This window comes from Pelobates fuscus, chromosome 9, assembly GCF_036172605.1.
Source record: "Pelobates fuscus isolate aPelFus1 chromosome 9, aPelFus1.pri, whole genome shotgun sequence".
NCBI classification, from domain to species: Eukaryota; Metazoa; Chordata; class Amphibia; order Anura; family Pelobatidae; genus Pelobates; species Pelobates fuscus.
Window position 1 is genome coordinate 130,072,905 of NC_086325.1, and position 26,346 is coordinate 130,099,250.

Sequence of the window (26,346 nt, forward strand, 5' to 3'; positions counted from 1 at the left end):
TTATCTAAAAGCTATAAGTTCACAAAAAAGTTACAATCAGAATAATATAGTTTATCTTTTTACCGTTATCTTGTTAATTTTTTTTTTTTTTTCGGGGGCCTGAACTGCCCCACCTGCCTCTATGGACAAGACTCTCTTGGACATTCTCCTTTTTTATTTCAAAAAGGAATATATTTTTTATGTTATTGAAATACATTTGATTTAGAACCAAATGTTATATATTACACCTAGCTCATAAAATCTGTGAACTCTATAATGTAGTATAAATAGTAAAAATAGAAAGGTGCGCTGTACCTTTAAAAAATTATTTAAAGTGCAAATAAGTGCATCAAAATTGTGCAAATAAGGAGTGTCTGTCCAATGTAGTTACACTCTATATGATAAATGTGCAAAATTGCAAGTGGAAAGTGAGCACAAAAATGAAAAAATAACTTACAATCAATAATATTCGGTCTTTCAATTAGGAGATTGGTACATAAAAGAAAAGATATAAAATCACATAGCATAATATTGTATGAGACTAAAATCAAACAAAAAAAAAAAGGGGGAATAAAACTCACAAGGGAGGAGCAGTAAAAGTCTGCTCCAACTTCTTCAGCATATCGTCCACATCATGGGACTTGGTAGTAGTAAAACAGCAGGACGCCAGCTAGATAAGACGAACTTTATTTCTTCCAATTTAAAAGAAAGGCTCCCTCTCCCACATAGAAGGCCAGTGTCCAATAAAATATTGTGCAGAGATGAACACTCCAAAACGTTTTTTCGGCACTTTGCAAGGCACTTCCGGGTTCGGAGCTCCGTACAGTCACGTGATAGCGTGATGACGTCAGGAACGTGATGACGCGTTTCGCCCAATCGGCTTCCTCAGATCACGTCCTAGTATAGCTGGTCCTGGCTTATAAAGCCCATATAGTGGGCGTGGAGTCAATAAATGATAAACGGGGTGAGTCTACTAAATGTCCGAATAGTAAAGTCCCATATATTTTCCAAAACAAGGTGGGAAATAAGACAAAGATGGATACACTAATAGTTTTAAGAATATATAAAGTAAATAAATGTCCCAATATATATTGTTACAACCATGAATGGAATTATATACACATATTTGGGTATACTATTATTTAAAAAGAGATACTGGATATATACAGAATATTTATAGGTAACAACTTACTACCAAAAGGAGGTAAACAATAATAATAATAGTAATAATCTCAAGTTTGGATATATTTAAAAATCACAAGTATGGATATGTCTAAAGATACATATAAGTGTCCTAATGTATAATACAACCATAGATAAAAAAAAAAGGGGCATAATACAACCATAGATAAAAAAAGGCATAGACAAATATGGACTTGTTATGGTATAAAGAAAAGGTAACTATAAAAAGTAACCTACTAAAAAAGAAGGAAAAGGAGGAAAATAATTAGTCTCTGATAAAAACCTTAAATAGAGGTATATCTAAAAATACATTTAAAATTCATGAAATAAAATTATACAGATCAAATTCAATGTTGAGGCCTTTAGGTTCAAGGGTATCAAGTGTGTGAACCCATTTCATCTCTTCTTTCCCTATCTGTTGGATGAAATTGCCTCCTCGCCATGATTTTTTGACAATTTGGATTCCTAAGAATGTAAGGCCACTAGGATCTTTGTTGTGGTATTTTTTAAAATGAGCGGACACACTGTGATGGTCTATACCTTTACGGATATTGTTGACATGTTCGTAAATTCTCTTATGTAGAGGGCGAATGGTTCTGCCCACGTACTGTAGTCCGCATGGGCATATTAAAAGGTATATAATGTTTTTAGTAAAACAGGTGATAAAATCTTTAATACTATGCTCTTCCAAGGCATATTTTGTCTTAAATTTACTAATTCCCTTTACAGTGTTATTTTTGCTACATTTGCACCCTACACATTTGCCACAAGAATAGAAACCTTTTTTATTTATACTTAAAAACGTATCTGGCACTTCTTTTCTTGGATGGTTAAAAGTCAAAATTTGCTTTAAACTAGGTGCGCCTCTAAAAGTAATAAAAGGTTTATCTGGAATTATTCTCGCCAATTCTCTATCTTTTTTCAAAAGGTGCCAGTGTCTGTTAATAATAGATTTAACTCTCTTAGAATCCTGATTAAAATCCAAAACTAAAGGTATTTTATTGAATTTATCTTGTCCTTTGTTATGCTGACTTGTTTTAAAAACTAATTGATTTTGATCCAGGTTTTTTGTTTCCTCATATGCCCTATTTAGTATGTCAGTGGGATATTGTTTCTGAGAGAATTTGTCTATTACTACCAGGGCTGCCATCAGAAATTTTGGGGCCCCTGACAAAGCACAAGGTCTGGGCCCCCCCCCCACCCCCTCCCTCCCGGGCCCGCCCACGCCCTACCTAGTCCGCTGACAATGATGCAGGACTGAATGTGGTGTGTATAGTGGAAGTGAATTAGAATGTGTGTAATGGATGTAGTGTTTGTGTGTATTAGATACTGTTTGTGCAGTGAATGCAGAGTGTGTGTTTGTGTAGCGGATGCAGTGTGTATAGTGAAAGCAGAGTGTGTTTGAGTAGTGGATGTAGTGTGTGTTTGTGTAGTGGATGTAGTGTTTGTATATACTAGATGAAATGTGTTTAGTGGATGCAGTGTCTGTAGTGGATGTAGTGTGTGTATTAGACGCAGTGTCTGTGTATAGTGAATGCAGAGTGTTTCAATTTGTGGTGGATGTAGTGTGTGTACTGTGAATACAGGAGGTTTGTGTGTACAGTTGATGCAGAGTGTATGTTAGTGTAGTGAATGCAGAGTGTGTGTCAGTATAGTGAATGCAGAGTGTGTGTCAGTATAGTGAATGCAGAGTGTGTGTCAGTATAGTGAATGCAGAGTGTGTTAGTGTGTAATAAATGCAGAGTGTGTGTTAGGGTGTAGAGAATGCAGAGTGTGTCAGTGTACATTTGTAGTGAATGCAGAGAGTGTGTTAGTGTGTAGTGAATGCAGAGAGTATGTTAATGTGTAGTGAATGCAGAGAGTGTGTTAATGTGTAGTGAATGCAGAGAGTGTGTTAGTGTGTAGCGGATGCAGAGAGTGTGTTAATGTGTAGCGAATGCAGAGTGTGTGTCAGTATAGTTGATGCAGTGAGTATGTTAGTGTGTAGTGTATGCAGAGTGCATGGTGTGTTAGTGAATGCAGTGTGTGTATTGTATTAGTGTATGCAGTGTGTGTTGTATTAGTGTATGCAGTGTGTGTGTTGTATTAGTGTATGCAGTGTGTGTTGTGTTAGTGTATGCAGTGTGTGTGTTGTATTAGTGTATGCAGTGTTTGTTAGTGTATGCAGTGTGTGTTGTGTTAGTGTATGCAGTGTGTGTGTTGTGTTAGTGAATGCAGTGTGTGTGTGTGTTGTGTCAGTGTATGCAGTGTGTGTTGTGTCAGTGTATGCAGTGTGTGTTGTGTCAGTGTATGCAGTGTGTGTTGTGTCAGTGTATGCAGTGTGTGTTGTGTCAGTGTATGCAGAGAGTATGTTAGTGTGTAGCGGATGCAGAGTGTGTGTTAGTGTAGTGAATGCAGAGTGTTAATGTGTAGTGAATGCAGAGAGTGTTTGAGTAGTGGATGTAGTGTGTGTACAGTGATGTAGTGTGTTTGTGTAGTGTATGTAGTGTTTGTATGTACTAGATGAAATGTGTTTAGTGGATGCAGTGTCTGTAGTGGATGTAGTGTGTGTATTAGACGCAGTGTCTGTGTATGCAGAGTGTTTCAATTTGTGGTGGATGTAGTGTGTGTACTGTTAATACAGGATGTGTGTGTACTGTTAATACAGGATGTTTGTGTAGTGGATGCTGTGTGTACAGTTGATGCAGAGTGTATGTTAGTGTAGTGAATGCAGTGTGTGTATTGTATTAGTGTATGCAGTGTGTGTTGTATTAGTGTATGCAGTGTGTGTTGTATTAGTGTATGCAGCGTGTGTGTGTTAGTGTATGCAGTGTGTGTGTTGTATTAGTGTATGCAGTGTTTGTTAGTGCATGCAGTGTGTGTTGTGTTAGTGTATGCAGTGTTTGTTGTGTTAGTGAATGCAGTGTGTGTGTGTGTGTGTGTTGTGTCAGTGTATGTAGTGTGTGTGTTGTGTTAGTGTATGTAGTGTGTGTGTTGTGTTAGTGTATGCAGTGTGTGTGTGTTGTGTTAGTGTATGCAGTGTGTGTGTTGTGTTAGTGAATGCAGTGTGTGTGTGTGTGTGTGTGTGTGTTGTGTCAGTGTATGTAGTGTGTGTGTTGTGTTAGTGTATGTAGTGTGTGTGGGTTGTGTTAGTGTATGCAGTGTGTGTGTGTGTTGTGTTAGTGTATGCAGTGTGTGTGTGTGTGTTGTGTTAGTGTATGTAGTGTGTGTGTGTTGTGTTAGTGTATGCAGTGTTTGTTGTGTTGGTGTATGCAGTCTGTGTGTGTGTTGTGTTAGTGTATGCAGTGTGTGTGTGTGTGTTGTGTATGTAGTGTGTGTGTGTTGTGTTAGTGTATGCAGTGTTTGTTGTGTTGGTGTATGCAGTCTGTGTGTTGTGTCGGTGTATGTAGTGTGTGTGTTGTGTTAGTGTATGTAGTGTGTCAGTGTATGTAGTGTGTGTGTTGTGTTAGTGTATGTAGTGTGTGTTAGGTTAGTGTATGCAGTGTGTGTTGTGTTAGTGTATGTAGTGTGTGTGTGTTGTGTTAGTGTATGTAGTGTGTGTGTGTTGTGTTAGTGTATGTAGTGTGTGTTGTGTTAGTGTGTGCAGTGTGTGTTGTGTTAGTGTATATAGTGTGTGTTGTGTTAGTGTGTGTAGTGTGTGTTGTGTTAGTGTATGCAGTGTGTGTTGTATTGGTGTATGCAGTGTGTGTGTGTGTTGTGTTAGTGTATGCAGTGTGTGTGTTGTGTTAGTGAATGCAGTGTGTGTGTTGTGTCAGTGTATGTAGTGTGTGTTGTGTTAGTGTATGTAGTGTGTGTGTTGTGTTAGTGTATGCAGTGTGTGTGTGTGTTGTGTTAGTGTATGCAGTGTATGTGTGTTGTGTTAGTGTATGTAGTGTTTGTGTGTTGTGTTAGTGTATGCAGTGTGTGTTGTGTTGGTGTATGCAGTCTGTGTGTTGTGTCGGTGTATGTAGTGTGTGTGTTGTGTTAGTGTATGTAGTGTGTCAGTGTATGTAGTGTGTGTGTTGTGTTAGTGTATGTAGTGTGTGTTATGTTAGTGTATGCAGTGTGTGTTGTGTTAGTGTATGTAGTGTGTGTGTTGTGTTAGTGTATGTAGTGTGTGTGTTGTGTTAGTGTATGTAGTGTGTGTTGTGTTAGTGTATGTAGTGTGTGTTGTGTTAGTGTGTGCAGTGTGTGTTGTGTTAGTGTATGTAGTGTGTGTTGTGTTAGTGTGTGTAGTGTGTGTTGTGTTAGTGTATGCAGTGTGTGTGTTGTGTTGGTGTATGCAGTGTGTGTGTTGTGTCGGTGTATGTAGTGTGTGTGTTGTGTTAGTGTATGTAGTGTGTCAGTGTATGTAGTGTGTGTGTTGTGTAAGTGTGTATGTAGTGTGTGTGTTGTGTTAGTGTATGTAGTGTGTGTGTTGTGTTAGTGTATGCAGTGTGTGTGTCAGTGTATGTAGTGTGTGTGTGTGTGTGTGTGTGTCAGTGTGTGTAGTGTGTGTGTGTGTGTGTGTAAATCTGGGGGGAAGGGGGAGGGGGAGGGGGAGGAATGGGCATTTTCACATAATTTTTTTTTTACATTTAAATTTAATTACATTGTTTCTCCCCCCTCCCTGCTTACCTTTGTCCAGGGAGGGGGGAGATTCCATCCCTGGTGGTCCGGTGGGGGGCCGCCGGCTCCCTGCTACCACAGAGGGGGCCCAGGCAGCACACAGCTTCTCCTCTCTTCTCTCCTCCAATAACTCTCGCGAGACCCGCGGAGCGTTGCCATGGCAACCGGGTCTCACGAGAGTTATAGCAGGGAGGAGAAGAGGAGAAGCTGTGTGCTGCCTGGGCCCCCTCTGCGGTAACATGGAGCCGGGGGCCCGCGGCTGCACACATAGATCGCGATATTCGCTATCTATGTGTGCAGAGAAAGAAAGTGGGGCCAGGACTGCCAGAGCAGTCCGGGCCCCCCAGGGCCGCCGGGCCCGTGACAACAGTCATGGTTGTCACCCCCTGATGGCGGCCCTGATTACTACTTTCGCCTGCTCTTCAAAAACAGTCTGTTCAGTGCAGTTTCTTTTTATTCTTTGTAATTGGCCCTTTGGAATATTGTTAAGCCAGGGAGTGTAGTGCCGGCTGTTGTATAACACATAACTATTGGCATCTACTTTTTTTTTTTTTTAAATTTGTTTTTAAATTACCGGCTTCCTCATAAATTTCCAGGTCTAAAAATTGAATATTACGGCTACTAAAAGAACTACTGAACTGTAAACCCCATTCATTAAAATTTATACTTGCTAAAAAGAGCTCTAAATCCAATTGGGTACCTTTCCATATAAAAAATATACTATAATGTAGTGTAGTATGTTTAATTAAAAATGGCATGATCTACAAAAAGAAAGTTTTACTTTAATAACTTGAGGTATATTCAAAATTCAATATCTTTTCTCATATCCACTAAATGCTTGCATGCTCTCCCATTGTTCATGTTCTTCTTCGCTGCAATCCATATGTTCTGAGCTACTACACACACTCAGAGCTACATTAACAGCATCTGTTGTCATCTCGTGCAGAAACAAATCCTCTCCAAGATCTGTAAACTGTACAGAATTAAGGTTTATAGTTTGATTGTTCCATTCTTCATGAACATGAGGGTACATGTGTAGATTTTCATTGGAAGGATAGTCATCCTCTTGACTGTATTCAGAGATATCTTTCTCTATAAAACCGTCCTCTTCCTCACTCTCATTATTTTCACCTTGCTCCAAGAAGCCATTTTGTTCATATGCCCTGCGTGATTGTAGTCCTTTGTCTGCATTGTGTCTGACATCTTTCTTCACAGGCTCTATAGACAGAACAGCGCAGATGCTTAACTCTTCTGCTACCAAAACTGAAAGAAAATGTTGAGAAAATCCCTGTGGACAGAACAAAAATACCTATTAACAGTACAATAATTTCATGCTATGTAACATGTAATTGCTCTTTGTACTCTCTCATTTTGCACATTGTGACAAAAGTCCAACAGCTACTACCACTTTCATCACTTAAATTAAAATACTTATAAATATACACAAAACACATACAGACACACTAAGCATTATACAGTTCCTGATCAAATAAATCTGCATTCTATAGAAACATACAATTAATTTAGCAGTGCTCTACTCCAGTTTTTCTACCGTTACTCCAGTTTTTCACTGTTAAAATACTATTTGCTAACTTGTATATTTCTAATGCTATACCATAATGAAAATGCTTTACAGGAAACTATAGACACTCCTATACCAGAAGATATGTATGTAATGGTATTAGTTTTGCAGGCAATAAAAAAATACACATTTGTTTTTTTAGAATAAATCATATGCCTAGAGGTACTAAGCATAAAGTGTATATACCATACACTCAACGTATGGTATGCAGAGAGTGGCAAAGCAGCAGTAACTTGGCTAGCATCCAACTCCTGCGTCTTTTGTAAATATGTACCTATTTCTTCAGGTTGCATCTGGTTGCCTGATCTTATATACATTGAGAGGCGCATCGTCGTACCCTTTGGTATTAAGATTTAACCCCTTAAGGACCAAACTTCTGGAATAAAAGGGAATCATGACATGTCACACATGTCATGTGTCCTTAAGGGGTTAAAAAAACCTGTGGCGAAAATATGTTGTTTTCGGCCTGTGAGTAATTAAGTTAGCCCATTGTGTTTGTTAACCCCTTAAGGACTGAGCCAAATGTACATGTTGTGAACAAAACAAAACGTAAACAAAACCTGGCATTTGCGCTATATGTCTGTCCAACCGTAATTCACCTCTTTCATATTAAATTTAGCTATGAAACATAATTTAATATGAAAAAAATGGGAGAAAATAAGAAATGTTGTTATTTTTTAGTTCTACATGACATTTTAACTGTCAATGTCATAATACTGGTTGCTTTTACTGCAATAAAATACACATATTTGTATTCAGCAAAGTCTTGCGTGTAAAACAGTACCCCCTATGTATAGGTTTTATGGTGTTTTGGGAAGTTACAGGGTCAAATATAGCGTGTTACATTTGAAATTGAAATTCGCCAGATTGGTTACGTTGCCTTTGAGACTGTATAGTAGCCCAGGAAATAAATTTACACCCATAATGGCATACCATTTGCAATAGTAGACAACCCAAGGTATTGCAAATGGGGTATGTCCAGTCTTTTTTAGTAGCCATTTGGTCACAAACACTGGCCAAAGTTAGTGTTAGTATTTGTTTGTGTGTGAAAAATGCAAAAAATGCCAATTTTGGCCAGTGTTTGTGACTAAGTGGCTACTAAAAAAGACTGGACATACCCCATTTGCAATACCTTGGGTTGTCTACTATTGCAAATGGTATTCCATCATAGGGGTAATTTTGATTCTTGGGCTACCATAGGGTCAAAAAGGCAACGTAAGCAATCTGGCGAATTTTAATGTGAAAAAAATGAAACACAAGCCTTATATTTGACTCTGTAACTTTTGAAAACACCATAAAACCTGTACATGAGGGGTTGTACTCGGGAGACTTCGCTGAACACAAATATTTGTGTTTCAAAACAGTAAAAAGTATTGCAGCAATAATATCGTCTGTGTAAGTGCTGTTTGTGCATGAAAAATGCAAAAAACATCACTTTACTGGCAATATCATCGTTGTAATACATTTTACTGTTTTGAAACACTAATATTTGTGTTCAGCGGAAGTCTTCCGAGTAAAACAGTACCCCCCCATGTACAGGTTTTATGGTGTTTTGGAAAGTTATAGGGATAAATATAGTGCTAGCAAATTAAATACCCTATACTTTCGGCATGGGTTGTCAGGCAGGTCCCGCTAATTGTAATTAATTAGGATACCTAATTATGTAAAAATATTACATAAATATATGTGTAGAATTAATATATGTATATATATACATATGTGTATATGTATGTATGTATATATATATTTTTTTTTTTATTTATATATAGGTATACAGTTGCAAGAAAAAGTATGTCAACCCTTTGGAATGATATGGATTTCTGCACAAATTGGTCATAAAATGTGATCTGATCATCATCTAAGTCACAACAATAGACAATCACAGTCTGCTTAAACTAATAACACGCAAAGAATGAAATGTTGCCATGTTTTTATTGAACACACCATGTAAACATTCACATCACAATATTGTGATTGTGAGGAGCCCCCAGGAGGACGGACGTGCCGCGGGGGGCTCCCTGGGAGTCCCCCCAACCGCGATCGCCGGCGTGGGATCGCCGGCGACCGGGTAAGTAAGAAAAAAACAGAGGGCGTACAATTACGCCCGGCGGCGTTTAGAGCCACTCAAAATAGGGCGTAATTGTACGCCCTCCGGTCTTAAGGGGTTAATTGTATCACAGGCAGAGGGGAGGGTTTGTGTACATTAGCTGGGAGTGTCTAACTGTACAAGTCTGTCCTGATTGGTTTTGTAACTTTGTATCCTGTGTTCTACAAGGTCCATGTGTGTGGTAATCCTGAGAGAAAACCTGTATATAAGAGACAATAAACCCTCAGACTGCTGAGTTCCTGTTTGATCCTCAACATAGAGCCTCGTCTCATGTGTGGGGGAAAAGGCTGCATCTACACTTGGGATTGCTATACGTTGTTTACTCCCCTGGCTATAATCACTATGCTCTTTTTAGAGCTTGTTCCTGCTTCACTCTCTGAAGGAAGAGGTTCACCCACTGGAGCCTGCAGCCTTGTCGTAGGTCCAGGGTAGGTAGGTGACGGCGAGACCCCAACCAAGCTGCAGCGGTTCGTGGGGTCTGCAGTGCTTATGGTGTCAAGTGGAGTGGTTGGAGCCCTCGGGAAGCACTAGGAACATCCATCAATGGAGGTACCCAGTCGGGGTGCCAGGCGATCCGTTACAACCCCATACATACCCAATAATGCACGGACATCAATATGTTGGGTAACATTTTGTCCCCAGTTTTTAATATAATATAATATAAATTTTAATACAAAAAGTAATTATCAAACAAACCCTATGACACAGTATATAACTAACCCCCACAACATATAATATTTAAAATAATATAATATCAATTTTAATACAAAAAGTGATTGTCAAACAAACCCTATGACATAGTGTATAACTAACCCCCCACAACATTAGAATGACAATGACCCCAATATTAACAACATAACACCATAATAATATAACAACATAAAATAACATAATGAAACATAATAAAATGCAAGCAATTTGTCTGAATGATCCAATGTAGGGGTATACCGAGATACCACTACACCCCCAGGTTCTGAGCCACAGGCCAGCTCGAAACCTACCATACCAACTTGCCCGAATGAGCAAATGTAGGGGTATACCGAGATACCCCCTACACCCCCAGGTTCTGAGCCACAGGCAATCTCGAAACCTACCATACCAACTTGCCCGAATGAGCAAATGTAGGGGTATACCGACATACCCCCTACACCCCCAGGTTCTGAGCCACAGGCCAGCTCGAAACCTACCATACCAACATGCCCGAATGAGCAAATGTAGGGGTATACCGAGATACCCCCTACACCCCCAGGTTCTAAACCACAGGCCAGCTGGAAATCTACCATACCTGCTTTTAAACCCCATACCAAATTTTAAAAATATATAATTAAATCTGTAATAACAACCCCTTCCACGAATTTACCTATCTAGTCCCCCGCCTCAGCTCAGACCTTGACCTTTTAAGATGTCTGAGCACCACCACCCCCAATATACAATGTCCTGGCCAAACCTTCCTGTATTCCCAAATTGAAAAGGTGGAGAGCAACATCCGAAAAATGCACCCCTTCCATTCAAAATAACCTAGCAACATTGATTCCAGCCCCAAGTGCCTAATCACCTGCTATCAATTTATTGACCTTAAGCATGCCTTCAGTGAAACCGGGTAACCATTTACAACCAAATAACCACTACCCCTGCCACTAACTCCCGCAATTGGTCCACATCCCTTTTAATTTGTTTAACGAACTCCAGCTTTTGCACCTGCCCCAGGACATTTAATAGCATTTATTGCTATTAAGGTGTTCATGGTGAGATGGGATGTACATCATTCATTATAGGAATTATTTTCTGAGATATTTATTATCTCTACATATTTAATAAATTTATATTTGCAAGTATTTGCTTTACATAATTACTTTATATAATAGAGTGCGGTATCAGTTGTTGTTGTATATATTACTTTGAGGTATCAGGAGTGGGTTACGCAGATATCCAGCACCTATCCAATGGAAGAGTGCCTGTACACTCCCTTTATTTGGCCCAGGACATTACCTTCTGCGTGAAATAAAACAAAATCTGGGGACTGCTACCTCATCCAACCTGCTAAACATCTACTGACATACCTCTCTCCACCTTAAACCACAAAACCGGAGCCACACCAATGTAACCTGGTCCACCGGAAAGCCAGGCTGTTGGAACCCAACTGCAGCTCTCTTCTGTGACCAGTGTACCTACAAATGGCCCACCAATACTTCATACTGAGGATGTTTTTTTTTCACAAAAGTGCTACACATTTTCAAGTAAGCACATGAGATGAAACATCCCATTGATAGACACAAAGCCACAAAGAACTTTCCTTTGAAAAAACATCATAATAAGTGATGGCAATAAGGAAGTATGGGTAGCCAACAGAGCGTTTTTGCCAGACCTCTTAACCAACTCAACCGCCTGGTCAGATGATGCGTCAGAGACTGAGCATAGCTCCCTATCAATATCATCATTTACTGATGACCCTTCAGGAGGAAACAGATAGTGGATAAGTCTGCATTTTCTAGTAACCTTCCTCAGCGCCACCTCTAATACAATTCTAAACAGGAACAGCTCAAACAGCCCTGCCATCCTACATAGCTGTACTTCCTTGAACAAATTGTCGCTAACTAACTGCGGGAACTCCAAAACTGATTTCAAGTCACGGAACTGCAAAACTTACCCTTAACAAACGTGCACCTCTTCACCTCTTGATTAGCATAGTGGCTTAGCCAGGGTAGCATTGCGCCTAACCTCCTATAGACTGTAAGCTCGTTTGAGCAGGGTCCTCTTCAACCTATTGTTCCTGTAAGTTTTCTTGTAATTGTCCTATTTATAGTTAAATCCCCCCTGTCATAATATTATAAAGCGCTACGGAATCAGTTGGTGCTATATAAATGGCAATAATAATAACCTCACTGGGCTTTGTCCCATGTCAACGTAAGCTGCCACAGAGCCAGATGTGCCAGTGGTGGAACTGGTCTTACCCCACTTAAAGAACCTGCTAAGTCTGTGGGTTCCCCTAGAGCCGGGGCACTTGTGCTTGAACTTACAGATGCTGCCCCACTTGCATTGGCTATCTTTGAGTAGCCAAAAAAACAACTTAAGTCTAGATAACAGAACAAAGCAAGGATGCAACAAAGCCCGTAACCAATTACCAAAAGACTTTGGTATCTTCTGTTCCTGCCGCCTTTTCTCATTCCCCACTTCCTTTGCATCATTCTAATCATCTTCATTCATGACAATTAATTCCTCTAATGTCAAGACAAAATATTCCCAAAACTCCCCCTTACAAATTTTTTCTTACATCTTTCATTTTAAATGGACCGCCGGAACCCCCTGAAAAGGATACATAAGCATTCTGTCTGGCCGCACCAGGAATGCAACCAGACAGTTCCATGACCAAGCACCAGATGCTGCCACTACATTACCCACAACCTTCCCTTCAATCTCCGGAACTACAGTAGCATTGCCCCAACCCTGTGATACCCAAACTTGCCCAAAGCCTGACACAAATTTAGAAAAGATTTAAACCTTCTCGTAAGTTTCCACCATGTAGTACACTATTTAACTCAGCACCCGAACCCCCAGTTGCCAAAAATTGCAGGGCTGCCTCTCATTGTCTTCCAGTTTCAGAAACTGTAGCTGCTGTATGGACCCTGAAGCCTGGTTCCTAAATGAAACCGAAGGAGAAGAAACCTTTAAGGAGAAGAAGTCTTGGGTAGTCTGTTCCTACCAATACTGTCCCTTAGCTAGGGTAAGTATACTGCCATCAAGTTCCCAAGTGCTGCCCCTGGAGCCCACCTTGGTTCCCTGTAAAGAGTGCGATCCTTAGGACCCACTCTGTCCTCTGCCCTTGTTCCCAACCCCTCCTGGGCTACTGATACATGCCTATCACTCCTGTGGCCAGAGGAATCTTGTTTCAGTTCCCTGCCATGATGATCACTGGATCTGCTATGTTCTGATTTGACACCTTTCTGGTCCTGAACAGCACCTGTGATGTCCTGGGCCCTGCTGTGATGCTTTCGCTGGCTAGGCCCCTAAGGTCTAGACTGTCTGCCATCCACAGATCTGTGTCATCAGTGGTGTCAGCTGGGCTAAGTGACCTGCCATCCCGCTTCCAAGTGCAGCCCCTTCGGACCACCTGCCGGACTGGGGGATCTTCTTTCCCAGAAAACAGTGTGGCCCCCATGACCCACTCTGTCCTCTGCCACCGTTCCCAACCCCTCCCAGGCTGCTTGTACTCACCTGTCACTCTTGCTGCCAAAGGATTCCTATTCCAGTTCCTTGCCATGATGATCACTGGATCTGCTATGTTCCGATCTGACACCTTTCCTATCAGGCTTAAGCCTCATGAACCTGCGGTCATGAACAGCACTGTGATGTCCTGTGCCCTGCTGTGATGCCTTTGCTGCCTAGGCAACTTAGGCCTGCACTGTCTGCCATAAAGCCTCTCAGCTCTGCTGTCATCAGTGATTTCAGCTGCTCCTGAACCCAGTCAGCTCCCATCTCCTGGACTGCTCTCTTGCTTCCCTTCAGTATGGCTGCAAACACTGACCTCATGATGAACCTGTCACGCCTGTGGTGGAATCTCAGTAAAAATAAATTTACTAGGACAAGATTGCCACGTGGTATGTGCACTTGCATATGTTGATGTATCAGTTAGTCAGTTACACGTAGCTAAGATACAATCAGTAGTGTAAGGAGCAAGTGTAGGAATACAGGATATACGAGTATTTCCCCTCCTCCATTGTGCTGGGCAAGCCATGTGGTCAAACAGGAATTTAGTCTCTATTCAGTTGATTAGATAAGAGTATGTGTAGGTTGAACTGATTATGGGAGGAGCTACATGCCTGTATAAGGGACCTACACTGTATGATCAGGACTCAGACTTTGCTGTTTTTTTGGTGACATTAGTCCCTCTGAGTCCCGGTCAGTGAATCGAATAAAGAATATCTTCCTTCCTGAAGAAACCTGTGTCCATCTCTCTGTGCTTGACTTCCGTCAGTTTCTCCGGTATCATTTGGTGCAATTGGCCGGGAAGCTAATCGTTCAACGGTAGCTGAGAAGCAGAGGCGTGAGACGGTCTATCTTTGCCCACGCTCTCTACGGCTGCACCCCTGAACTTCTGCGTGGACCTCCCTTCGTCTCGGCGCCACTGGTCTATTGTCCAGGAGATCATCGGCCTCTACGTAGTAAGTGCTGGGGTGTCCCCGTCGATGAGTGTGAACCCAGGTTCAGGAACGAGGAGGTAAGATGACCACTGTTTTAGACGGTGGACCCACTAGGGGTATTGGATACCGATTGTGCGGTAGGCCCATAAGGGGTTATTTGTGTATGGAATCTGCCCCCTCCAGTGGAGGGAAGGAGCGAAGGCGCACCGCTCAATTAAACGCCCTGTAGGCAGCCCGTTTAATTTTGGTTTGGAGTCAGGCTGGGTTCTGTGTAAATAGCCCAAGCCGGACACCGGTGTCTTGTCTAGACTAGCGTTCTAGGGTGTATATTACGTTCGCTAGGTCGGAGGGACCGGGAGACTAAGCGGCGTCTGTGTAAATTCGGTCCGCTAGATCTCAACCTATCTTGGCTAAGTGGGAAGGCGTGTAAATTTGGAACCCACTAGATTTTTAATAGAGTATATAGACTAAGAGGGTGCTGTTGTAAATTCCGCCCTCTAGTGCGCTATATGTGGTGCTTGGGCAGCGTGGCTAACCAAAACGGATGTAAATAGTTTTAGGTAGTCCATCGAGGTACTGGCCAATAGATTAGTTGGGAATTGTAAATGTGTTAAAGATTGTTGTAGTAGCGTGTATATCTTGCTAGATAGCGTGAGCTCTGCCGTCAAGCGAGAGTGTAAATAGTGTGTAACTGTATTATAGCGCACGGTACCATAACCATGTATAATAACTACTGATATTGTAAATAACTACTAATAACTGTCATCTATGTTGTATGTTTAACACCATAACAACTACTAATTGAACTGTGACTTTAAATTGTACTCTAACCAATGCTAACCGTACTATAACTACTAATACCAATCAAAGGTTGCCTCTTTTTACAGAGGAGTGTGTATAACAAAAGTGCTCAAAAAAGTCAGAAAGTGATTTACAGGCAGCTCAATACACTGGTGTGGAAATATCCTCTATTCCACTGAATAAATTTAGTAGATATTGGTGCGGTGTAAGTGACAAGGACCTACACCTATAAGTGGAGCGCTCAAACACAGATAAATCTTACCAAAACGTAGTCTCATTCAATGGTAAAATATGGGGTACATGTCAAAGTAAAATACAGAAAATACAATATAGTGTAGATGGTACTGAAAAATGGCTTCACAGTGATTATAATGATATCGTGCTGAATATTACACTCACATTTCAAGGAGCCTGTATATAGAAAACACTGGCTCCGTATCAAGGCTTGTGTGCTGTTATGGTAGCACCACCCTCCTACTTCGGCTTGAAGAATTTCTCAGGAACACTGGTCCTGAGCCTACGAATCCCGGCTCTAGGTGTGTAGGTTTTGTGCCAATTTGAATGGGGATGGCACTTCCCCTGTGAGGATTCCTTGGAGGCTCCAAAAAGGACTTGGATGAGGTTTTGAATGAAAATGGTGAATTTATTGGTTTAAAATAAACATAAAAACAAAGATGATAAAAGTCCTCAAATAAAAGTCCTTTAAAAATGGCCAATACGCGTTTCACTCTCAAATAGAGCTTCTTCAGTCAGCTGCCTGTGTTAGTGGAGATAGATATTACCCAGCAGCGCAGAGAACCCGCGAGAGAGAGGATAGGGACTTTGTGGGTTTGGCTGACACAGTCATGGAGGACTATTGATACCGACCGGGCTCCATCCCCCTTGGCCAAGCGGAGCCTATGGTCAATGTAGCAATAGGGGGAAAAAGGAGTTCTTTCATGATTGACACTGGTGCTGAACATTCGGTGGTGACTGACCTAGTCGCTCCTCCTTCAGGAAGAACTATCACCGTAATAGGAGCAACTGGAAGGAGTGCCACTAAACCGGTTCTTAAAAGTCAACTCTGTACATTGGGAGGCCACATAGTGAAACACCAGTTCCTTTATATGTCTGAATGTCCAGTCCAACTGCTAGGACGTGATTTGTTGTCGAAATTACAAGCACAGATAACGTTTCTACCTAACGGAACAACATCTTTGAAGTTCAATGGACCCTCAGGTATAATGACAATATCTGTACCAAAGGAAGAAGAGTGGCGCCTTTATACAGTGTTGACCAGCCAAAACCCTAAGAGTGATGAATCCTTGTTCAATATACCAGGAGTGTGGGCAGAGAATAACCCACCAGAACTTGCTCGTAATATCCCACCAATTCGTATCGAACTAAAGCTTGGGGTTTATCCAGTAAGCCTGAGACAATATCACATTCCACAAAAGGCCAAGAAGAACATACAATCTTATTTGGATAAGTTCATATGGTATGGTATCCTAAAATTCTGTACTTCCCCCTGGAACACCCCATTGTTGCCTGTTCAAAAGCCCGGTACAGATGAGTATCGCCCTGTGCAGGACTTGAGAGCAGTCAATGATGCCCAGTTGTGCCCAATCCATATAACCTGCTTGCTTTAATTCCGGGCGGGGCTACCTATTTCACTGTTTTGGATCTCAAAGATGCCTTCTTTTGCCTACGAATTGCTGCGGAAAGCCAGTGTATCTTTGCATTCCAATGGGAAAATGCTGTAACGGGCTCGAAACGCCAGATGACTTGGACAAGATTGCCCCAAGGGTTTAAGAATTCACCTACCCTATTTGGATCAGCTTTAAGTCAAGACTTACTGGATTTCAAGTCCATCCCAGGGGAATGTGTACTATTACAATACGTAGATGATTTGTTGATAGCGGCAGTTACAAGAGAGATATGTCAGCAAGCAACACATGATCTACTGCATATTCTTTGGAAGGCAGGATACAAGGTGTCAGCCAACTGTCAAGTATCTGGGATTCCATATCTCTGAAGGTCAAAGGATAATGGGGCCAGAGAGAAAAGAAGCTGTATGCCAAATACCAATACCCAAGAATAGAAGACAAGTGCGAGAGTTCTTGGGGGCAGCAGGCTTCTGTAGGATATGGATTCCCAGTTATGCGATATTGGCGAAACCTCTTCATGTGGCTATAAAAGGTACAGAACACGATCCCTTCCTGTGGGCCCCCAAACAACAAAAGGCATTTGAAGATGTGAAGAAGGCATTGATGAGTGCCCCAGCATTAGGTCTACCTGATCATACACGCCCATTCTACTTATATGTACACGAGCAAAGAAGAATAGCTGTGGGAGTATTGACACAGTACTTGGGATCATGGCAACGACCTGTTGCATATATGTCCAAACAATTGGATGCAGTGGCCAGTGGTCTTCCACTTTGTCTAAGAGCTGTAGCTGCCGCCGCCCTGCTGGTAGCCGAAGCTGATAAGCTCACTCTGGGTCAGGAACTCTACGTGTGAGTCCCACACGCAGTACAGACGTTGCTAGACTATAAAGGCAATCATTGGTTTAGCAATAGCCGCATGACTAAGTATCAAGCTATGTTATGTGAAAACCCGAGAGTGCATCTAGAGACTGTTAATACCTTGAATCCAGCTACCCTTTTGCCACAACCTACTGAGAGTCAACATGATTGCCTGGAGGTGATGGATGAAGTGTTTTCAAGTAGGCCGGACCTTCGTGATTTTCCCATCCAGAACCCTGATGTCCAGTACTATATGGACGGCAGTAGTTATGTGAAAGAAGGGATTCGCTATGCAGGATATGCAGTGACAACCATAGGCAAGGTGATAGAAGCTCGGCCATTGTCAAAAGGAACATCGGCACAGAAGGCAGAACTAATCACACTCACACGAGCGTTACAATTGGCTGAAGGTTTGAGGGTGAACGTCTACATGGACTCCAAGTATGCGTTTTTATTTTAACCACTCATGCCCATGGAGCTTTGTATAAAGAAAGAGGACTACTGAACTCAGAGGGTAAAGAAATCAAGTACGCACCTGAGATATTACAACTACTGGAAGCCGTGTGGGAACCTGTGAAGAAATGACTATATTATTCGATATTTTGTTGCATAGTTCTTGTTTTTTTGTGTACTTTTCATTCGGCAGATGGGACTGCCGAACCGAGACCACCCCTGGCTCACTTAACTTCAAAGCCGGCATCACTTTCACCCTCTATGTGTGCGGTCAGCGTTCGTACTGTCGAACGCCACGTGGCAGAGAAAACCGCGGCCATCTTGTTTTCGCCAAACAAAGGCAGCGGGACTTGGTCGTCGAGTGTCTGGAACTAAAATCGGACACTCGACTTCCCAAACACCGGTCTCCATCATGCGAACGCTGGAACTAGTGATACCGATTAGCTAGGAGAGCGCTATTCGGTACCAATATGCACACGAATGAGGGGAACAATCGCTGCTAGGAGCCAGGGGAATTCATTCGGTACTTTTATGCATTTCTTCCCTTTTTCTGAAGTGACCGGCAAAACCACACGAACCTCTGGAACTATTTTGGGCAGTCCGCCCCCAGTGGACCGGTCACAAAGGACTTCCATACTTTTTGCGAACCCCTGAACCGATCCGGGTGAAATTTGGATATGTTGGTCACCCGGATCGGGGCTATCAGGGGATATAGTATTTGTGGGGATACCCCAGGTATAAAGGGGTGTTCCAGAAGTTGGGGAAAATGGTGAATTTTAAGCCTGGAGATAATTAGGTTGGCACTATATCAGACCTGATTATCTCCAGGACTAGGGGAGGGAACTGCCTGTTTGTATTAGGTGTGTTTTATATTTTTACTGTCCAGGATTGGATAAATATTACTCCTCCCTGTGGGATGTCCCCTTGCATGGGGACCTGCATAAAAAGCCATGTGTGTGAATAAACGTTAGTTCTGCTTGTATCCTGAACCTGGACTCTGACTGTTATTTGGAATTCGTATGCTGTAACGAGGGAATTATCTTATGCAGCTGTTATATTCCGTATGGACTTCGTCCCTGTAACTACCGAACCGGACTCTCGCTACCTTAGGCTCTGACCGTCCGGGAGGAAACTACCGAACTCGGTTTGGTTAAACTTGGTTTCCTTACAACTGGTGGCAAGCGGAGGGATTCGAATCCCGAATGGACATTGCAAACCAAGCAAGGGAATGAATGGCTCAGCAGTACCAGCTACTTAAAAGAACCACACTAAAGGATTTACTGGAAGCTCGAGGCAGAGTGGCAAGTAACAAGACAAAAGCCACGTTAATTGCAGAATTAATGCAGAGCGATAATACCAGCAACACAGAAATGGATCAAGAGGAAGAAAATGCGATGCAAAAGGACATCCGATGGATGCTCAGTCTGTTGGGACCCAACCCAGCTACAGAGGCGGTTCTGCAGGTCATGGCACAAGCCAGACAATCGCAAAAAGAGCGAGAGGACCGGGACAGACCGTCACAGGGGGATTTACTACACTCCCCGGGAAGTACTGGGGAAATCCCAAAGAAGGTAAACTATGCAGCCTTTAAATCTTTCAATGACAATGAGATGGAAATTGACAGTTACTTGCAAGACTTTGAACGCCAATGTGCACTGGAGGGATTAGACTCCACGAAATGGGCTGCAGTCATTAGCTGTAAATTGTCAGGTAGAGCAGCCGAGGCGCTGCGAGCAGTACCTGAGGGGGACATACATAATTATGAAAAAATAAAAGACATTTTGTTGGCCAGATATGCTGTAACTCCGGAGGCATACCGGAAAAAGTTTAGAGATCTGAGAAAGACTGGGAGAGATTCCCATACGGAATGGGCGTTTCGGCTACAACGGGCGGCCCGCAATTGGATGAAGGGCTGCCAAGCAACCACCCTGGAGGATGCTTTGCAACTTATGTTACTGGAGCAATTTTTTAATCACGCTGCAGAGGACATAAAAGACTGGGTTAAAGATAGAAAACCAAAAACTGTGGAGGAAGCCGCCAGGTTAGCGGATGAGTATCAGGATAATAGGAGGAAGGAGCAAGGGGTGAGCAGACCACCTTTTAAGCCTAACTACCAGGCTCCAACAACCCCTACCCCTCCTAGACCCGCCATGAGTAACCCTTCACCGAACCCAGCAAACACACCACGTCCCCCTGCAGTGTGTCATTATTGCAAACAACCAGGGCATTACAAGAATCAGTGCCCTCGCTTAAACCGGGGAAGCTGGGAAAGGCAACCCCCACAACAACCCAGGGCAGCTGCTCATTGTGTGCAACAGGAAGGCACAACCGGTGTTCCTAACCAAGAAGAACAGTGGAGTGTATTGCACGAGGTCAACCCAGTTCAAGCTGGGGGTGACAACCGGGACCACCACCGCCAATGGATTACCGTAGATGGCGTGGGGGCCCGGGCTCTGAGAGACTCTGGGGCTACTTTGACTGTGGTGCAACCTCACACGATCAGAGCGCAAGCTCGCACCGGACGCACAGTCGCTGTGAGGGTGGCTGGGGGCGCTATTCACAAACTGCCCACCGCTAATATCCTTGTTGATTGGGGTTCCGGGTCGAAACAGCTAGAGGTGGGGATTATGCAAGAACTACCCGCCGAGGTTTTGTTGGGGAATGATGTAGGATGCTTGACCTCCCAACTGGCCCGAGACCCCCCTGCTGAGGCATACCCAGTGACCACCCGAGCTCAAGCCAGACTGGAAGCTCCGCTGCACTCTGAGGAAAACCAGGTAAGAGTCGAAATACCCCCCTTACCCGATCCTACCTTCCCTTTCTGGGATACCCCCCAGGGGTTTGAACAAGAGCAGCGTACCGACCCCACATTAGAGGGTTATAGGAAGGCAGCGGCCGTTACCCCAGGGAACAACCCGCACGAAAAGTTTGAGTGGTATAAGGGGTTACTATATAGAGTGACCGAGGGGGTGGGACAGGGGGCCACCCAGGTCATCAAAAGACAATTAATTGTACCCCGTAAATTCCGGGCTGAGTTGTTAAAACTCAGTCATGACATTCCCCTAGCAGGACATTTAGGGGTTAAAAAGACAAGAGACAGGTTAACCCAAACCTTCTTCTGGCCCAGGGTCACCCAGGACCTCAAGTATTATTGCAGGACGTGCGACGTCTGCCAAAGGGTGGGAAAAAGGGGAGATCTTCGGAAGGCCAAACTTCACCCATTGCCCATTATAGAACAGCCCTTTCACCGAGTAGCGGTAGATTTAATAGGACCCCTCAGCCGACCCAGCCAGTCGGGCAAAAAGTTCATACTAACCGTGGTCGACTACGCCACTAGGTACCCGGAGGCAGTCGCCCTCACCAATATAGAGGCCGAGACCGTGGCCGAAGCCCTTATTCAGATTTTCACCCGAGTAGGTTTCCCACAAGAGATCCTATCCGATCGGGGAACTCAGTTCACGGCTACCCTGACACAACAATTGTGGCAGAGCTGTGGAGTGAAACCCCTGTTCAGCGCCCCGTACCATCCCCAGACTAACGGGCTCTGTGAACGTTTCAATGGCACTCTAAAACAGATGCTAAAAACCTTTACGGAGTCCCACAAGAACTGGGAAAAATTCCTCCCCCACCTTCTGTTTGCCTACCGTGAGGTGCCCCAGGCCTCCACTGGGTTTTCCCCCTTCGAACTCCTGTATGGGAGAAAAGTTCGGGGCCCACTGGAGCTCGTACGGGAGCACTGGGAGGGCAATACAGACGAGGGGGGAGTCCCTATCGTCCAGTATGTTCTGGAGTTCCGGGACCGTCTGCGGGCGCTCACCGCATCGGTTCGGGAGAACCTGCAGACGGCCCAGGAGGACCAGAGGAAATGGTACGATAGGGGAGCCCAAGATAGAGTACTAGAATTGGGGCAGAAGGTGTTAGCTTTGAGGCCAGTTAAAAAGGATAAGCTACAAGCCGCATGGCAGGGACCATTTAAGGTAGTAGAACGGGTTAGCGAGACCACCTACATCGTGAGCAAATGCTCAGATGAAAGGCTGACCAAAGCCTTCCATGTGAATATGCTCAAACCATACTTTGAGAGAACAGAGGATGTGGGCGCCGTGTGTGCGCCCGCCACAGAAGATAGTGAGGGACTACCCCTTCCCGATTTACTAGACACCGCTCCCTGTACCATTGACCAAGTAAGCTTGGGTCAAAATTTAAACCCCCTGGAGAAAGGTGAGGCCACGCAACTGCTGCAAAGATATCAAGAGATGTTTTCAGCCACCCCAGGCTATACCTCCGCTGCGGTACACCGCGTGGAAACCCAGGGAGAGACGCCACTGCGGCAACAACCCTATCGGATCCCGGAAGCAGTGCGTGAGAGTATGCTCACCGAGTTAAGGGATATGTTACAGTTAGGGGTAATAGAACCCTCGCAAAGTCCTTGGGCCTCCCCGGTAGTCCTAGTACCGAAGCGCGACGGTACCACGCGCTTCTGTGTAGACTATCGGAGGCTTAACGATCGTACCATAACAGACGCCTACCCCATGCCCAGAATAGATGAGCTCTTAGACCGTATGGCGGGGGGGAACTACTTGACTACCCTGGACCTGTGCAAAGGTTATTGGCAGATCCCCTTGGAGCCTGCGGCCATCCCCAAGTCGGCATTCGTCACCCCTTTCGGGCTATACCAATTCAAGGTTATGCCCTTTGGGATGAAGAATGCCCCGGCTACCTTTCAGAGGATGGCCGATAGGCTCCTGGAGGGATTTCAGGACTTCGCATGCGCGTATCTAGACGATATTGCCGTCTACAGCCGCACATGGGGAGACCATCTGGGCCATGTGTCCAGGGTACTCCAACGAATCCACCTCGCCGGGCTCACGTTAAAACCCGACAAATGTCACGTAGGTCTGGCCGAGGTACAGTATCTCGGCCACAGGGTGGGCTCCGGTAGACAGCGTCCAGAGCCAGCGAAGGTAGAGGCCATAGCGAACTGGCCCCAACCTAGGACCAAAACCCAGGTACTAGCTTTCTTAGGGACGGCCGGTTATTATAGAAAGTTTGTCCCAGAGTACAGCGCCCTGGCCAAACCCCTCACCGACCTTACCAAAAAGGCCCTCCCCAAACAGGTTTCCTGGACCCCAGAGTGCACGGACGCTTTCCAGAAGCTTAAAGCGGCATTGAGTGAGGCTCCTGTGTTGGCAGCACCTGACTACACTAAACAATTTCTTGTACACACAGATGCCTCCATGTTCGGACTGGGAGCCGTGCTAAGCCAAGTGGGCACAGATGGCATGGACCACCCGGTGGCATACCTCAGCCGTAAACTGTTACCCCGAGAGGTCAGCTATGCCACCGTAGAAAAAGAATGCTTGGCCCTCGTGTGGGCACTCAAGAAGCTCCAGCCCTATTTGTATGGGCGGGCATTTACCCTTATGACGGACCACAACCCCCTGGTATGGCTTAACCGGGTAGCTGGAGACAATCCCAGGCTATTACGGTGGAGCCTAGCCCTTCAACCTTATAATTTTACTATGCAGTACCGGCCTGGAAAACAAAATGGTAATGCGGATGGCCTGTCACGCCAGACCGAACTGGACTCCTAAACCGCTACTTTTCTCGGACATCCCCAAGCCAACCCGACAGGGTCTAGGCGGGTATGCCGACCTATGGACTTATAGGGGAGCAGTGTGAAGAAATGACTATATTATTCGATATTTTGTTGCATAGTTCTTGTTTTTTTGTGTACTTTTCATTCGGCAGATGGGACTGCCGAACCGAGACCACCCCTGGCTCACTTAACTTCAAAGCCGGCATCACTTTCACCCTCTATGTGTGCGGTCAGCGTTCGTACTGTCGAACGCCACGTGGCAGAGAAAACCGCGGCCATCTTGTTTTCGCCAAACAAAGGCAGCGGGACTTGGTCGTCGAGTGTCTGGAACTAAAATCGGACACTCGACTTCCCAAACACCGGTCTCCATCATGCGAACGCTGGAACTAGTGATACCGATTAGCTAGGAGAGCGCTATTTGGTACCAATATGCACACGAATGAGGGGAACAATCGCTGCTAGGAGCCAGGGGAATTCATTCGGTACTTTTATGCATTTCTTCCCTTTTTCTGAAGTGACCGGCAAAACCACACGAACCTCTGGAACTATTTTGGGCAGTCCGCCCCCAGTGGACCGGTCACAAAGGACTTCCATACTTTTTGCGAACCCCTGAACCGATCCGGGTGGTTAAAAACTGAAGCTGGGAAGTACCTGGAGAACAATTGGTATCAGTTAGAAGATGGAAGAATAGTTATTCCAGCATTGCTAGCTGTAGAAATTGTCCAGAATTATCATAACGGGACACATTTCGGAAGAGATAGCATGGAAGAATCTCTTAGGAAGCATTTCTACATACCAAGATTGTCCAACTTGACTCAAGCCATTGTACGAAGATGTGTGATATGTGCCAAGAACAACGCAAGGCAAGGTCCAGTGAAACCACCGGGAGTCCAGTATATGGGAGGACTCCCTATGTCCGATCTTCAAATAGACTATACGGTAATGCCTAAATCCGGCAGACATCGCTACCTACTAGTAGTTGTGTGTACCTACTCAGGATGGGTAGAAGCATGTCCTACTCATACAGAAAAAGCAGGAGAAGTTGTGCGATTCCTGTTGTGAGAAATAATACCCCGATATGGACTACCATGCTCTATAGGATCGGATAATGGTCCAGCCTTTGTTCACCAGTGCCTACAACAACTGACTCATATGCTTGGTATTAAGTGGAAACTTCATACGGCATATAGGCCTCAGAGCTCTGGGAAAGTGGAAAGGATGAACAGAACTATTAAGAACCAATTGGCAAAGATGTGTCAAGAAACTCAACTTAAGTGGAATGTTCTTTTGCCAATAGCTCTGTTGCGCATTCGTAGTACACCTACCAGAAGGATGGGTCTCTCACCTTTTGAAATTATGTATGGGCGTCCACCTCCTGTACTTGGTAACTTAAGGGGGGATTTAAGTCAGTTGGGAGAAGGAATTACCCGGCAGCAGGTTGTAGAGTTGGGTAAAACTATGGAGGAGGTACAGAAATGGGTACAAGATAGATTACCTGTGAATATTTATCCACCTGTCCATTGTTATCATCCAGGAGATCAAGTTTGGATAAAGGAGTGGAACAGTGTACCGTTGGGGCCAAAGTGGAGGGGTTATGTTGTTCTTTTGTCTACCCCTACAGCTATAAAGGATGGCTGAAGTGACTCAGTGGATTCATCACTCCAGGGTTAAACCAGCAGCAGTAGATTCTTGGCAAGCTACACCAGATCCAGAGAATCCCTGCAAGATCCGGTTAAAGCGTGTAACTCAGTCGGAGTGACGAGGAGATATTGGGACTTCAAGAGTAAACAAAGAGATCAGCAAGTAGGTGTTTTGACGGCCATAATAAAGCCTGACCACCTACCCACGATACATAGCCAGAGTGTCTTGAAGGGACCTCTGTGAAGGGAAGAGAGGACTTGAAGGACTCCATTCCTTGCAGCCCTTACATCCTGGAAGCTGAGGTGCCATCGCACGGTCGAAGAATGAGGACAAAGATGTCAGGAGTGATGTGTTTTATAATGTATATATGTGTGTTTTTAATTATTCAGGAAGGTAGAGGTACCGACACACCTGGCTGTGAGGTTTGCATTAAGACTACAAAAACAGGTGATCATATTTCCCAGACCCTTATTTGGCATTCACAATATGAGTGTAAAGGATATGTATCTAAGTGTAGATACTTAGGTATAGATTATAGTGTATGCCATTTAGGAGTAGGAGAACCTAAGTGTTTTAGTCCAGAGTATCAACCCCGTACAATTTGGTTGAACCTTCGGAATGGAGACTTACAGGGGACCCTAATAAATAAGACAATACTAGAAACCGTACATTCTTCGGGTGTTCTGCTATTTGATGCATGTAAGGCGATATCAAGTGGTAGAAAACCGTGGAATGTATGCGGGGATCTTAAATGGGAAAGAACGTATGGGTCTA

At 44.1% G+C, this 26,346-nt stretch overlaps 1 protein-coding gene across 1 annotated transcript in view; it reads right to left on the reverse strand.

Annotated features, from left to right (window-relative positions):
* Positions 1-6,510: 6,510 nt before the first annotated feature.
* The window catches only part of LOC134573038 (uncharacterized), a 185,429-nt gene continuing 165,593 nt past the window's right edge, over positions 6,511-26,346 (reverse strand). Inside the window, exon 8 of the mRNA XM_063432422.1 lies at positions 6,511-7,036. Coding sequence (XP_063288492.1) covers positions 6,557-7,036 — 480 coding nt within the window. The 3' untranslated portion in view covers positions 6,511-6,556. The remainder of the gene's footprint in view (positions 7,037-26,346) is intronic.